General features: G+C 52.5%; 1 protein-coding gene across 3 annotated transcripts; it reads right to left on the bottom strand.

The window, feature by feature from the left end:
- Positions 1-678: 678 nt before the first annotated feature.
- On the bottom strand, positions 679-14538 carry HNRNPL (heterogeneous nuclear ribonucleoprotein L). 3 transcript variants are annotated; one of them, XM_055412224.2, is made up of 13 exons: positions 14490-14538; positions 9947-10065; positions 9303-9540; positions 9082-9167; positions 7959-8055; positions 7801-7873; positions 4408-4479; positions 4016-4296; positions 3059-3180; positions 2587-2788; positions 1827-1884; positions 1630-1725; positions 679-1059 (listed from the first exon to the last, which is right to left on the bottom strand). In XM_055412224.2, exons 3-13 carry the CDS (start codon positions 9525-9527, stop codon positions 1001-1003), a joined length of 1371 nt encoding a protein of 456 aa, XP_055268199.1. In that variant the 5' UTR covers positions 9528-9540; positions 9947-10065; positions 14490-14538; the 3' UTR covers positions 679-1000. The 3 variants fall into 3 exon arrangements, with proteins under 3 accessions (XP_055268199.1, XP_055268198.1, XP_055268197.1); XM_055412223.2 differs by lacking the exon at positions 14490-14538 and adding an exon at positions 11986-12269; XM_055412222.2 differs by lacking the exon at positions 14490-14538 and adding an exon at positions 11986-12273 and having other exon boundaries at positions 4016-4479.
- Positions 14539-14811: the final 273 nt, after the last annotated feature.

Genomic DNA, 14811 nt, shown 5'->3' with positions numbered 1-14811 from the left:
ATGAGGCACTGGACTTCGTCCCCACGCACCACCATCAGGGAATATCAAGCAGTAACTGAACATACCCTTTAATCCAGCAATTCCACTGCTGGGAATTGACTTCCAGATCAGTATCAGGGAAGTTGCCTAAGAAGTTTGTGTAAAGATACACATCACAGTACTGTTTGCAGAACCAAATCCGAAATTACCTTCAGGACCAAGTAAACTATGACACATCCACACACTAGGAGTAAAGATAAGGAGGTTGCCCTGCATGTGATATGAGATCACTGCACAGTACAATGCATTTTGTTAAAAGACACAAATTGGAAAACTTCCCTTATAGACAAAAAAAAAAAACCACACAAAAAAAGTTTTAAAGGGAACGGGGAGAAAACTTTTATCTGAGGTTTTATTTTTCAGCCTTATAGAAAGGCAGGTATTTACTTTGTAAAATTGAGGCTTTTTCACCTATATTCAGCTGGCCTGGGTAGATAGGGTCCATGAGGGATGCCACCAGGTCTCCCGGATTTTCCTCAAAAGACTCTTAGAATTTCCAGCTTCACCCCCAAACCACAGTTCTGGCCCACACTGCTTCTCAGAGCTGGGTCCGTTCCTCTGGAGAGGCTGCAGCTGTTCCTAGCCACCCTGCCTGCCTTCAGAAGACTTGAGTGGGAGGGAACCAGACACACCCCAGAATCCCAGAAAGTGACCTTTATTTTCCAAACAATTTTATTGAAATGTGCCAAGAGTACATGGGCAGCACAAATGTATGAACAGGAAAACAAAACAAAACAATCACATGTACAATAATTTTTAAAAAGTGAAGGTTAATCTTGGGAGATATCAGTTCCCCTTCCCCTCCCCCTTTAGACTTCCAGCCATTCCATTATGGTTAAAGCCTCTACTAAACTAGCATTTAAAAAAAGGAATACAAGAACGTTTGCAGAAAAAAAAAAAAACCCAACATAAAAGAAAGAAATGTTTTCCTGCTCAGATGGGACTCTTCTTAGGCACCTAATTAGGAGGCGTGCTGAGCGGTGGAGAAACACAACTTCAGAGTGTACGGGTACGGCCCATCTGTTCGAGAGGAGAGAGACAAGTGACTAGGCCCCTTTCTGAAGGCCCCCACTCCGTGTCGCCCTCATGTTACACCCATCTTTCTCTGCAATTCAGGCGTCTAACTCATCCTTGCCAGTTCTGAGATTCAAAAACAAGCCAAATCCACAAGGCATTCCTCTTTCTCTTCCTCAGTTGTAAGGAGGATCCCATTCTCAGCTCTTTAGCTGGTGCACGAGGATAGGCCTGCCTAGGAACTGGGTAGGTGACTTTTACCTGCTGGCTAGTACAGCCCCCCCTTTCCTGGGTATTATGTGAGCCAGTCTCTGACGCACACAGAATGCCAGTTCCCTGGAGGACAAGCCTAAGCAACTCCCAAGCTGGCAGAGTGGGTGGCAGCAAGCGGCTAGGCTTGCCCTCCCATGTGGAATAGCAGGCTGCTCTCCTGGTGACCAGGTCCCACCTGCCTGTGTCAGCGCCAAGGAGGGACTCTCTGGGGCCCTATCCTGATGGTTGGAAGGATGGCTCTGGCCAGAAGCCAGCCAACCCACTAGGCCACAGGGGATAGCTGCAGGGCACACAGATACTCACTTGGGTTCTTCATCTGGTAATGGTTCAGGAAGCCCAGAGTCTCCAGGGCATCGCTCTTGGATTCCCACTCCAGCAGTCCAGAGGAGCTGCGTTCACCTGATGGGAAAACGAAGGCTTTAGGCTGACCTGAGCAGGAGCCAGGGACCTGCCGGTGTACCACCAGGGAACAGTGGAGGTAGGCAGGGCAGTTCACTCACTTTTGCCTGAGAATACTTTCACAGAAGATGGCCGCTTCACTCCCAACTCATCGCAGATCTGCAACAGAGAGAGAAGACAGACTCAGGAACACAAGAAGTGCCACATGGTGGAATGCAAGCACACAACCAAATACCTGCATTTTTCTTGACAAGGAGTTGCTAAGCTTTTCTCACACACTCTAAGTGTCCCTATGATTCCCCCTTCCCAAAGACTGGAGTACATCACTCTATTATGTTGCCAATCACTGGAAAACTGCTTTTTAAATTTCCCATCTTCAGCTGTAATTTGGGTGTGTTGCAGGTACTAGGTAAATGTTTGCTGAACTGAATAGCAACACCTCAGGCCAGAATAAGGCCCAAAGTCCAAATCAGCAGTAGGTCTCCCACCCTTCCCTGAAGCTGCCTGGTTCCCCTCTGAAGGCACTGTAATGGGACCCTCCCTTCTAATGTCATCTAGGCCTCAGAGGGCCTGACAGTGCGGATGTTTCAAGATTGAGCTCCAATCACCAACCATCTAGATAAGGAGCAATCTCTCACAGCAGATGAGCAGCCACTCTAGCTTGCCAAAGATGCAGAGAGCACAGCAGACTCCTCTGCTGCTGGATGTTTCATGCCATTCTGAGCCTTTCTTGATCCCTGACATGTTCCCAGCACCCAACCCAAAGCCCAGGAGAGTGGGAGCTCTCCTGTTTTTTAAAAAAAAAAAAAAAGATGGCCTCCTCAGATGGCTGTGCTGAGGGACCAACTCCACAGCACCCACCTCAAAGAAGTTCTCTTCAGTCACCTCCAGAGGGGCGTTGAAGAAGTGCAGCACATTGCTAGGGTGCTGGATGCGGTTCTTGGCTGCCTGCTCTGGAGTGGAGAACCGGTTGTTCCTTGATTCACTGAAATCTTTGTAACTGCAGGACCCATCTTCTAGCCCGTATGACTGACCGGGCATGATGGCTGGTTGCTTGGAGACACTGTTGGAAGGAAGGGGAGCCCCCTGTCAGACCTCAAGCACATGTCCCCTACCTTCTACTGTGGCTTTCCCATCCAAGCGCTGTGTGCCTCACAGGGCCCTGCCCCACAGCGAAGAGAGGCCGACACTTCCATCACACCCAATGCCAGCCTAGCTAAGCACTTGGCTGCTCTGTGCTCCTCGGACCCCTGTCCAGAGTGGGCTCCACTGCCCTTCCCCTCTCCTCAGTCCCTCTCCACACCTCCCAAGCCCACGGAGACTGGGTACCTACCAGACATTCAGCTTCTGCCCAAACATGAAGTTGTTGTTGAGGTGAGTGATGGCCCGGTCCACAGCATAGCCATCAGCCATCTCCACCATGGCAGCCCCCGGCTTGCTTTTCATGAATTTCACCTTGAGAAGAGCAGTCACTGTCAGCACCACTGGCCAGGTGCCAGAAACCCTTCTCCCGACCCTTCCTAGTTAGTTAAAAGCAAGTCAACTCCTGCTCTGGATCTAGGCTTCTATCTCCTCACTTGTTAAGAGGTGGACAGAGACACTGGCCTGGCCCACAGCAAGTGATGAGCCAGTTGGGCAGCAGAGACTCACTTGGCAATGTTTCCCTAATGGCAGGACCCAACCCATGAATGGGTCATTTAATGAAGCACAACAGAAAAGCGGCCACAGTGGGGGAAAAGCACCTATTCCCATCAACACAGAATATGTACAAATATTGAGCTGTGGTTGTTATACAAACACCGAAAACAGCAGTGTCAGCTAGAAGTCCTGCTTCCACATACAGGCATGTTATTTGCGGCCCCCATGCTTTCAATTCCCCTGTCTCATTAAGGATTCTTATAATGAATTTAAGCAACTTACAGAACTTTTAACAACATCCTGATACAGCAACAATACCTGACATGTGCTAGCTGCTAATAACAACGGGCTAGGTCAGGGGCTGCAAAGTAAAACGCTTTCAGGACCCAGATGGGTTTGACAACAGAACAACCTAGGCTGAGGTCGGCAGTCAACAGGCAGCTGAAGTCAACTGTTACCCCTGGTAAGGCGGAGGGCTCAGTGTTGCTGTTATCACCTGAGGCGTTCCAGAGAAAATCCTTATTATCCTCTCTGGACCTGCTTGCTTCTAGAGGCTCCTGCCTGCTCTTTGCTCACCGAAGGGTCAGAGATCAAGACCTCCCCTGGGGCTGTCAGGTCTATTAGGAAAACAGTGGACCTAGCAGCAGCTCACCTTCTCCACATTGCCATACAAGCAGAAGACATTGAAGACCCGGTCACAGTTCATCTTAGATTGATCCAAGCCATAGACCATGAGCACAGGGCTGTCGGCGTGGGGGCCATACTCGGGTGGTGGGGGAGGGGGTGGGGGGTGCCCATACTGGGGGCCGTAGCGACTTGGGCCCCGGCGGTGACCCCCCACTGGTGGGCCCATCCTTCTCCCTTCGTAGTGAGGTGGGGGGGGCCCGTAGCCCTCATCATGGTAATGGCTGTGGTACCCACCGTGGGGCCCTCCTGGGGGGTGGGAAGGAAAGAGAGGGAGGACGGGTGAGAATTTGCGTGTCGGGCGGCGGGCAGGGGCACATGAGCCACGGGAGTCCACGGAGGGGAACCCCCTGCCCTCACCATATTCTGCGGGGTGATCTCCCAGTAGAGGGGGCTGCCTCTGGCGTTTGTTAGGGTTGCTGCCAGGGTCACCTGTAGACAGAGAGAACAGTCAGAGGCTGACTCGGAAATGGGCATCTCCCTCCCTCCTGACTGCAGGGCATAGTCTGAGTGTCCCTTGGCTCCTGAGGGCCTGGGTACCGGCCTTCCCTTCCTCAAAGGTTACTGGGGTGTCCTTCCCAGGGCCGGATCCAGGGTGGGCATGAAGCCCAGGTCTCAAGGCTGGAGCCCACCGTCCCTCCCCTACCCCTGACCACTGCAAGCAGGTCGCTTTCCTTTCTCAGTGAAGGATGAAGCAGATTCTGGACCTCTCACTTCCCAGAGCTCTGACAGGAACGTCAGCTCTTGGGCCCTCTGGGGAACTTGCAGCCACTATGGAAGCTGATTGGGGGCCAGGAACAGCTTTCTAAAGTAACTCCCAAAAAAGGGAAAGGAGTTAAGAGCCACAAAGTAACTCAGGGAGGAGCAGAAAGGTAAAATCGGGCCTTTGAAGCCCCAAGGTTCTACGAGCGCTAGGGCCCACTCTCTAGAGACGATTTTCTCAATTCCGGTCCCAGTCACCCTCCCCCCACATCATGTTCACCCCAAGGAGAAGGACTGGAGGAAAGGACAAAACAGGGCATCATCAGAACCAATTCAAATGAGCATCATGTACAAGGCATCAACATTCTCAAGACAATGGCGCAGATCCACCCTGCCCCACCCCCAGCTACAGTTCATAATCGCTACCTTAACTTAGCACTCGAAATGGCAGACACGGTGCTAAGTGCTTTACAAACAGACATCATTGTTTCTTAAATTCCTCACAACAACCCTATGAGGTAGGTACTGATATTTTTGCCCCATTTCACAGATAAGGATAATGAGCACTGAATTTTTAACTGAGCAGTTAAAGACACTTTGGCCCAAGGTCACAAACCAACTTAGTGACTGAACCGGGATTTGAACCCAGGCCTGGCTGACTCCAAAAAACCCAGGGCTTGGGCCCACTGCCCTTTCCTGCCACCCGGCCTGGGTTTTGTTTTCCAACAGTCATTACAAAGATGGAAAAGGGCTACTTACAGCAGAAGTACAGAGTACAATATCCATTTGTCACAAAAAACAAATCTGTATTTTCTCTTACCATTGGACGCTTCAACAGTGAGTTAGCACAGTTCTGAAAGATGGCGTCCCACCAAACATACACTGCGACCCTGCATCACATGGTTTTACAGTCATAAATACAAGTTACGGTACACATCCGCTACAATTTTTTTTTTTTTTAAAGAATTGTTTTAAAAGTCAATGTCTCGATTAAGTCAAAAATGGCTCACAGATGTTCTGTCCTCGGAAGATACCAGAAAGTGGAAAATAAAGGTGTATGCAGTGGGTAGTGTCCCTCCGTGTTGTCACCTCCTCACACTGTGTGCTGCAGTGCGGTGCTGCTGGCTGTGTAGCGCTCCGTGTGCGTGTCTCCTGGTTGTAAGGTGTGCCAGTGGCCCCACTATGCCCGCACTTTTGGCCTTGGGAGCACGCCTGGTTACCCGCCAGCAGGTAACTGTGTACCTCTGAGCTGTTTGGTTTTAGGTCTGTTTGGCTTTTTTTTTTTTTGCTGTTGTTGTGGTTTTTTTTTTTTGGTTTCTGATCTCCAGCTGGTGCAGATTATGTTGGCAGCCGATGACTGCAGAAAAAAAAATATCAAAACACAAAAGAAAAAAAAAAAAGAAGGCCCTCCCCAAACCAAAGGACTTAAAAAACAAACCAAAAAAACCAAACCCATATGGCGAGGAATGGAGAGGATCCTATTGTCTTGGAGGCCCATGGAATCTACTTCAGTCTATGAATCGTTCTCCGAAAAGAGCGCCGCTGGCTGGCTGGGAGAGCTCTGTTCTCTGTGTTTCCTACTTCTGTGTACATTTTCGGGTTCAAGTTTGCTTGGATTTTGACTTTTTTTTTAATGTTTAGTAAAAAAGCAGTGTCTGCTGCCATGTTGCGTCTCTTTCTTTGTCTCTGTCTGCCTCTGTCTCTGTGCTTGTAGCTGTTCCTTGGAGCGCGGTGTGGTGGTGTTCTTGATGTAGTGAGCTCAAGTCTGCAGCTGTTTCTGGGGACGTGGTGGAGGCTGCGTGTTCTGTTCTCTCCAGGAAGAGCTAGTGGTTTCTACCCTGTGTGTTGGTGCGCAATGTGCAGAGGCAGAGCCGCTGAAGTCTGGTTCCCGAGGGGGTGGCGAAGCACCGCCCTCACTCCAGGTCACCTCATCAGCTCTCGTTTTTTTTTTGACCCGGGCCTGGGGGCGGCCAAAGCTGAGAGGCATCAAAACCAATGCACAGCCAGCCCCTGCCACTAGCCCCTGCCGGTCTGCACATCTTCTACTTATGTTCCTTGGAGAAGAAATGGTTGGTTGCCGTGTTTCTGTTAGCAGTCATGTAATGCCATTGCCCGCTCTGGTACATTCACTTGGTCACCAATTTGCCTCTGATCTCTGGAGGGGGCAGCCTGCCCCACAGCGCCCATTGTGAGGGTCCTGGGGAAGAGTCTAGCCCACCCGGCCCACGGCTTCCCAGCGGCAAGGGCAAGCAGGACAGGCCTGCCTAAGAGGAACCTCTGGCTTCCCAGGGCCGGTGAGATGTCAGCGACCAGCCACCTCCCTCAGCCCATGGCCTAGTCCAAACAATCAGACCAAAACAGAAACAGACGGGTGGTTTGGCTGAGGGGGTGCTGCTGTTTTTCAAAGGCAATGCTCCACCTCTCCCTCCTATCCAAGGCAAACCATTCTTGAGAGATTCTAGGAAGAGGGTTGTCCATTTGGGCCCCCTGCAGAGATGTTGCGTCCCCTCTACAAGTGAGGCAAGGCGTGTCTGCCCCGCTCCAATCCGGGGCGTCTGAACTCCACAAGGTCAATTTGCTCAGAGGCTCTGCTGCAAAGGCCTGGGAGCCCTCATCACCTCTCCCGTCTCTCTCCCCACAAGCAGACCCTGTCAATAGTGGACAGCAAGAGGGCCATTCCTGGCCCAGTGAGAATGGAGTCAGTGACCCAAAGCAGGCTCCGAGAAGGAAAGCAGCAGAACCCGTCTGGGAGCTGCTACTGGTCTGTAAGCCATTGCCAGGGCCTGTGCTGTTACCCACCCCACCCAGGCCTCTGCCTTGACCCTGCATCCTCGGTTGCATCAAAGGGCCGCAAGCAGCAGCGAGGACCTAGAGGCCCCTTATTTACCCTCTTCCACAGGAGTGCATTCTCCGAGAGCTGATCCTTAAGGCCCTCCCATGTCCACAGGGAGCCCAATGGCATTACATAACCCTGAGCCCAGGTCTATGAAGTGCGCTAGTCAAGTGAAGGCAAGGCGGGTGTGTTTAGAATAAAGCGGCCATCAGGATTACCTTGTCCACTGAGATTGGGGTTTGTGTAGTCCCAAGTATCCTGATCATTCTTGAACACGTTTAAGCGTGTAGGCTGCAGGGACAAAACAAAGCTTGAGATCAGCCAGGCCCTGGCTCACCTCAGAAGCGGACAAGGGGCAGCCATTTCCCAGACCTACCTTTGCATATTCTATCTTCAGAGTGCAACAGCCTGAGTAGATGTCAGCCCCATTGAGTGAGGCCTTAGCTCGCTGGGCACTCTGCACAGAGTCAAACGTGAATCAAGTTAAGGGAAAGTCCCATCCCAAGAGCTTTTCGGAAAAAGCTCAAGTTGGGCCAAAGAGGAATGAGGGCAAGGCAGCACCCAAAGACAGCTCCAAGCGGGCTCTGGGGTGAGCTCACTGCCCACAGCCACTCCTACGGAGACAGGCAGAGTGCTGCGCTGATGCACAGACACTGGCTAGAGTTCTTCTATGACTTGTACTCCCCCCACAACCCAGATATTACCATCAACCTTCTCTGTCACCAAAGGTCAAACCACCTTCTTCTTTAGCCCAATCCTCCCCTCTCATGCTACATGTCTTGACTAAGCCTGAACAACATCTGAAATGTCAACAAGATTATGTTCCTCTCCTGAAAAATCCATCAGTGAGCTCCCTCTGCACCCTGATCCAAGCTTCACCCCACTGCCTGGGCCACCCTAACTTCTTCTGATGTCTTAAGGAACCCTCTGAGCTACTCCTCAGTTGTCAGGCTGTTTGCTTTCTCCAACACTAAGCGCCTGCCCACTTGCAGACCTCTGCAGAGGGGGTGTCCTCAGTGGTCCATGTATCAGGTCCCACATGCACGTGGAAACAGGATGTCACTTCCTCAGAGACCTTCCCAGAACCTCTGTAAATTCCTTCCCCTTAGAGCTCACAGCATGCTCTTCTTTCCCTTCACACTTTAAACTCTGCACTGTACTTTCACACTACACAATTAACCCTTAAACATGTGTTTTAGAGACACTAATCTCTGTGCAGTTGAAAACCAACATATTTAACCAACTACAGATAACCTACTACTGAAGTATGCACTTAGTAAGTGAAATTCACCTTAAGAGGATCCACAGAGTTCAAGCCTGTGCTGTTCAAAGGTCATCTGTTTACATGCGATTGTTTATTAACTAACCTTCCCAGTAGACTATGGGCTCTATGAAGGCATCTGGCTCAAGGCAGGTATTCAGGAGACACATGCAGCTTGAAAACACAGACTCCTGTGAGCTCCCATCTCAAGGAACACCCATTTCCCAGCAAAGGATATTCCACCATGGCCTGGACACCATTCTTCCGGAAAATCACAATTCTCTGGACAGGACCACAAGGATTACAGATAGTATAGAGAACATCCTGTAAAAACCAAAGATAGGCAAGATGAAAAGGCACCAGCCAATCAGTCTAACTCAGGGGAGAGGGAACAGGGAGAAATGGCAGGAGAGAGACTGTATAGAAGGAGAAGCTCAACAAATAACTGCTGGCACGCACCGTGGTAATGGAATAGATGGGGTTCAGGATGGTGAAGAGAAGCACACTGTTGACGCTCCGCGAGTCATCCGAGTCCCCAGGACGGGAGATTTTCTGGCTGGTAGAGTAATTGACAAAAGCTGGGTGGCCTGCAATGTAGATCTGGTTGTCGGCTGCGTAGTTCACGGCGTTGCAAGCCCCCAACACATCTTCAAACTCCACCAACGCTTGTCTCTTTTTAGGCATCACCACCACATAGCTGGCAGAGAGAACACAGGTTGCAGTCGTCTTAGGGGGATGGAGACGATGAGAGTCAGAGGACAGCCTCAACCTTCTGTGAGCTGACTGCTCCCTGGCTTCTCGAGTGCCCTGCGCCCTGTCATGGCATCCTGACCTGTACCTTACACCCCTTGCCATAAATGGCACGACAAGCAAACGGTGTCTGCAGCTTTGGCATTACATTCTTTGGCACAGAACTTGCTGGAACTTATCCAAAGTACAATGGCTAACCCCAGGAGCAGTGGAGTCCCAGGACCTAGCTATAGGAACTTGGACTGAAATTGAAATTGTCAAGTTACTTCCAACCAGAAATCCAGTGACACACAGGACACCAAGGAGTTAACTCATTTGAATACCCAACCCCAACCCCTGGCCTGACTGAGTACCTGATGGGTCCAAACTCCTGCAAGGCCTCCACAAGGTCAGCTTCCACCACACCGTCAATCAGGCCCCTGATGTGAACAACTGGGGAGGCAGGGGTTTTATGCGGGTCATCGTAGTTCTCCTGAGAAAGGAAGCAAAACCAAGACTTTACTTTATGCTGTACAAGATGGTGGCCTACTGGCTTCTGCACTATTGGGGACTCAGATGTATAAAACATTTGCGTGTCACCCAGGAAGGACATACATGGCAGACAATAAGGAATGGCAATTCAACCAATCATCCCAAAAGGATTCTGGGTCAGCAGAGCAGAAGGCCTAAGTGGACGGCCACTTGCCTAATGGCTCTTACTATAACTTCTGAAGATGACAAAATGGAAGATGAAGCAAATCTCAAGCCCCATCTTATTAATTCATTCTTCCCAGAACCAATCTCTTCCAACTGACCAAAGAAATGTGGGAAGAGTGACTTGTAAAGGGGACTCAATTTTCTGCTGCAGCCTGAACCAGGACATTCCCTTTCCATTCACCCCAGCTTCTTTGCCTATCCTCTACTGGAGGAAGCGGCCATCACCATACAGCCAAATACTGCTGTTCCCCACCACTCATCCCCAGGTCCAGTAAGTGCCTGCAGACACTGTGGCACACAGGCCAGTCTTGACTGCCTCCAGTCTTCAAGATCTGTATTGAAAAATACTATTTAGACCAAACTAAGGAAAAAGAGGGTGAGGAAAGTCTTTAAAACAAAACAAAACTCCAATCCGTATCACTAAAAACCAGGACGATTCCATTCCCAGGGGAAGTATTTTTCCACCCAGAGACAAAAGTCTCTGAGAATCAAGAGGAAAGTTAAGCTTCTCCACCTCTTCTGGGCTCTGGGCCGAGCCTCCCTTCTGAGAAGCACTAGGCAGAAGCCCATGTAACAGGGGCAGAATTGGATTCTATTTCAGGAATGAACCACAGAAACCACAGGCACCACACCCGACTGAGGTTACCAGCTCAGCGATTTGGAGTTCCACAGCCCTCATCAGTTCTAATCCCAGCTGCTCCCCAGTTTAGCTAGAAGATCTAATGTGTAATACTAATACCATTCTTTATCTCACAGAAGAGTGTTAAGTATTAAGATACCTTTATTATGCATGCAATGAAGTTTCTCACACGGTTTAAATGCCTGTAAATCACAGCTACAGAGCGCCACTAAACCCTGGAAAACCCTGCAAATGGCTGGACCGGACAGGAGGATTTCATGAACTTCCAGGGAAGAAAAAACGGGCTCCAAGCCAGGAGTAACAATTGGTTGTCTTTTAGATGTAGGACACTGAAGAGGCTGAATCCCTTCCAAAGTGCCCACCCCTCAGGGAACATTTTCGTTCATCAAACCTACCGCATCCACTTAACCCCAGAAAATGTAAGCAAACTTGTGATGACTCCAAAGCATGGTTCAACTTCCAAATATCTAAAAAGACCTTTCACAACTTTTTTCTTCCGGTTTTCAAAGTCCACAAAATGAGGCATACTTTGGTCTGGGTAAATACCCTCAACTAAATAAATTTCTGTATTGAGACAAAACATGACGCTACAAAAACTAAACAGCGTTCAGGCATAATACCCAACTCAGGCGCGGAAAAGGCCACCACCCACCAGTTCCCGCTCAGGCGGTCCCCCACCCCCCGCACAACCGCCCACGAGGCCGGGATAGGGGAAGTGCGCCTGCGCACAGGGCCAGAGAAGAAACTGATAAAGGAAAAAAAAACGGCCCGGCCGCGTGCCCGGCCCCCACAGGCCAGCCCGCGACGCCTGCGCACTGCGCCACCTGCAGCGCGAGCAGTTTCCTCCGCCCCCCAACACCCCGCTCTGTAGAACGCGCACGCGCAAGCGCTTGTCCTCGCGCAAACCCCGTTTGCCCAACGCCTGCCCCTCCCCCACCCCTTCTACAGAGCGAGGGCCCGAGCGCGTGCGCACAGCCCCCCAACAAATAAATGCCCTCAGTGAGAAAATTTCCCTCCCTGCCCGGCCGTCTCCGGCGTCCAGGACCCTGGCCTCACCCCGCCGCCACCGCCCGCCGCCCCGGCTCCTCCGCCGCCGCCGCCGCCGCCTCCATGCTGGTCGCCGGCGTTGTCAGTCTTGAGCCGTTTGGGGGCCCGGCCGCCCTCACTGCCGCCGCCGTAGTAACGGCCACCGCCGCCTCCGCCGCCCGCCGCCGCCATCTTCACCATCGCTCCGGACCGCCTCCGCTGCTCGTCCGGCTGCTGCCTCTGCTCCAGCCGCCGACGCCGCTTCTCCGCCCGGGGCAGCAGCCTCCGCGACATGGCGGCGCAGAACCCGCCTCCCCCCGCCTCTCATTGGGGGAGGGACACGCCCGTCACCCGCCGCCCCCACCCGATAGGGGGAGCCACTGGTCCCGCCGCGGGGGGAGGGGAAGCTTCCATACGCCTTGAGTGCCTATTGGATAAAGCGCACGCCCTTCTGCAGGAGTGCCCGCCCTCGTTTGTCTGGACACTCCTTATAGGCGAGAGCTTTCTGCCAGTCATTTCTCTGGCCCCGCCGCCTTAAAATAAACTCTAACTTGATTGGTTGGATTTCTGGCACGGCATGGCCTCCTTAGGAGTACCTGATAGGAGCAGCACACCCTCACTGTCAAAAGCCCCGCCTCCTTCCCACTTTCATTGGTTTTTCTCGCTAATCCATCAAACCAAAAGTCCCCTTAGTCTTCCAGTCACGGTTACTACCTCCCCGCGCCTCTCCACAAGGAGACAAGACGGCCCCTCCCTTTGCTTCTCTCCAATGGCTACTGCAGACGCCGATCTTCTGCTAGACGCCCGATTAGTCAATTGAGAGTGGAAAGAGCCCTCTCACTAGATGTTAGGCCCACTGGTGACCTCTGATTGGGTGAAAAAGGGGAACCCACTTTGGCGCAGTCTACGAAAGGATCGGGGCCGAGGACGCATGCGCGAATCGCGCTCAGTCACCTCCGGAGGAGGGGCGACCCTCCAGAGGAGGAATGGCCTGGAGCACCAAGACTGTTGACTCCTGTGAGCAGCAGCGGCAGGGTAGACTCTTAGAAGGGCAATTGCCAGTGCAGCTCTGTACCGATCCCCATCTACTATTCCTCTCCATTGCTAAACTTCACAATGCCAGAGGGAGAATTTTTTTTTAAACTTATCTGACCCTTTCCCTCAGTATTAAACCATTTGCTGCTGCCGTCTGTCTTATGACCCTGTCCAATTCGCCCGCGTCCTTTCACCACTTCACCTCTAAGTTCAACCACATATAAATAACTCCTTTTAGTTTGCAGAAAGGGAAGAATCTCGCACCTCTCGATCTATGCCCGAGCAGGGTCTTCGAACTAGAAAACTTTCATCCATTATCCCTCCTGCCAGAATTAGGGATTAAAATTATAAAATTTCTCTTGTTCGTGCCCTGTTCACTCTGAAAAGCGTTCTTGGCCCTACCATCCCAGACCCTTGGTTTCCATCATGATAACCCCCGATCGCTCAGGGCAACGGTTTTCACTGGACAGTCCTTTTACTATTCTGGGTTGTCAGTCTGGTGAATGCCCTTTTTCCTAGCATGAAAGTGCTTGTGTGGTCTGTGTGTTGGTCTTAGTGAAGCTGCCCCCCACCCCGCCCGCCACCAAGCGCCAGGCACAGCACCCGGCACAGTGCTAGCTAGCTACTCGGCAAAGGCGAGGAGTTATGGCGTTCTAAGTGTCCGACGGGCCTCGTTTCCTCTGGGATGGGTAGGGCTACCCAGCAGAGAACATCCACCCAGTCTCTAGGGTCCCACGGCTGCCTACGCCCGGAACGTGGGGGCGGGGTCCGGGGCTGACCCTAGGATCCCGGCCAAAGAACTCTATAACCTTACAGGACTGTCTGCTGGTGGGGAGGGGGGAGGAGGGAAGGAGAATGGAGGAGGCTAAAGATACTACGGAACCTTTCCACTAGGGCAAGGGGCTTCCCGAAATAGGGTGTCCTCGTGGAAACTAAGTTTGAAACGGGGTCAGTGGCACTAAGAGAGTGGGATCGGCTTGGCAGTTCTGTGAGTTTGGGGAGATGAAAGTTGGGGTAGGCTGATCTGGATCTAAATCAGCTCTCAGTCACTCCGGAAAGATCCGAAGGGGCTGGCCAAAAGGAGACGGGGGACGGCGCAGCGCCTCCAACACGTGATCCGAGCGACGGAATTAAGGCGGGGCGGGTCGGACTGAAGGGCGGGGTCGCCGAGGTCCGGACGTCAGAGGAATGCGGTGGGGGGAGGGGGAGAGAAGGGGCCCCTCCCCGCCCCGCCCCCGCGCCTGGCCCGGACGCCCCTCGCGCCGGCGCGCGCCGACGGGACGCGGCGGAACCGTCCCCCGCGCGGCACGTTCCAGGCCGCTCGCCCCCTCGAGCGCGTCCACGGCGGGCGACCGAACGGCCGCGCTATCTGCACCCCCGCGCTCCCAGCCTCCGCCCCTCCCCCACCCGTTACACGCGGGCCGCGGCCGCGGGCCCGGGGCGGCGCCTCCCTCGGATCCCCCCGCACCCCTCCCTGACCCCTCGCCCCCAGCCCCTACCAGTTCGGCGGCGAGCCTGGCCGGCCGTCCGAGATCGAAAAGAGAGCAGACACTGGGAAGTTTTGGGGGAGGGAGGGGCGGGCCTTAAAGGGACCACGACCTTTTTCCAGCTGGGGGAAAAAAAACGTAGGGGGGTTGTTGCGGGGGAAGACCAAGAGTTACCCTGCAATCGAATGGAGGAGACAACGCAAAAAGAGGATGGGAAGACTCCGCGTCCCTTTTCCCCAAACAACTCCAACCTCTCAACACCCGCCCCACATCCCTCAGAGAAAGTGGCACAGTTGTTTGGGAATCAATGCCTCATTGCTCCTGGTCAGCCAAG

The sequence above is a fragment of the Moschus berezovskii genome, chromosome 22 (assembly GCF_049115385.1).
Source record: "Moschus berezovskii isolate FMDL1 chromosome 22, NW_MosBer_1.0, whole genome shotgun sequence".
NCBI classification, from domain to species: domain Eukaryota; kingdom Metazoa; phylum Chordata; class Mammalia; order Artiodactyla; family Moschidae; genus Moschus; species Moschus berezovskii.
This window is presented reverse-complemented; position numbering and strand designations above follow the sequence as displayed.

Excerpts from the sequence above, each read along its gene's own strand:
- HNRNPL (XM_055412222.2), bottom strand. The coding sequence starts at position 12,249 with ATGTCGCGGAGGCTGCTGCCCCGGGCGGAGAAGCGGCGTCGGCGGCTG. Across the intron at positions 10,066-11,985 it reads CGGCGGGCGGTGGCGGCGGG|GAGAACTACGATGACCCGCA; the intron begins GTGAGGCCAGGG and ends TTCCTTTCTCAG. Across the intron at positions 1,885-2,586 it reads CTGAAGAGAACTTCTTTGAG|ATCTGCGATGAGTTGGGAGT; the intron begins GTGGGTGCTGTG and ends TCTCTGTTGCAG.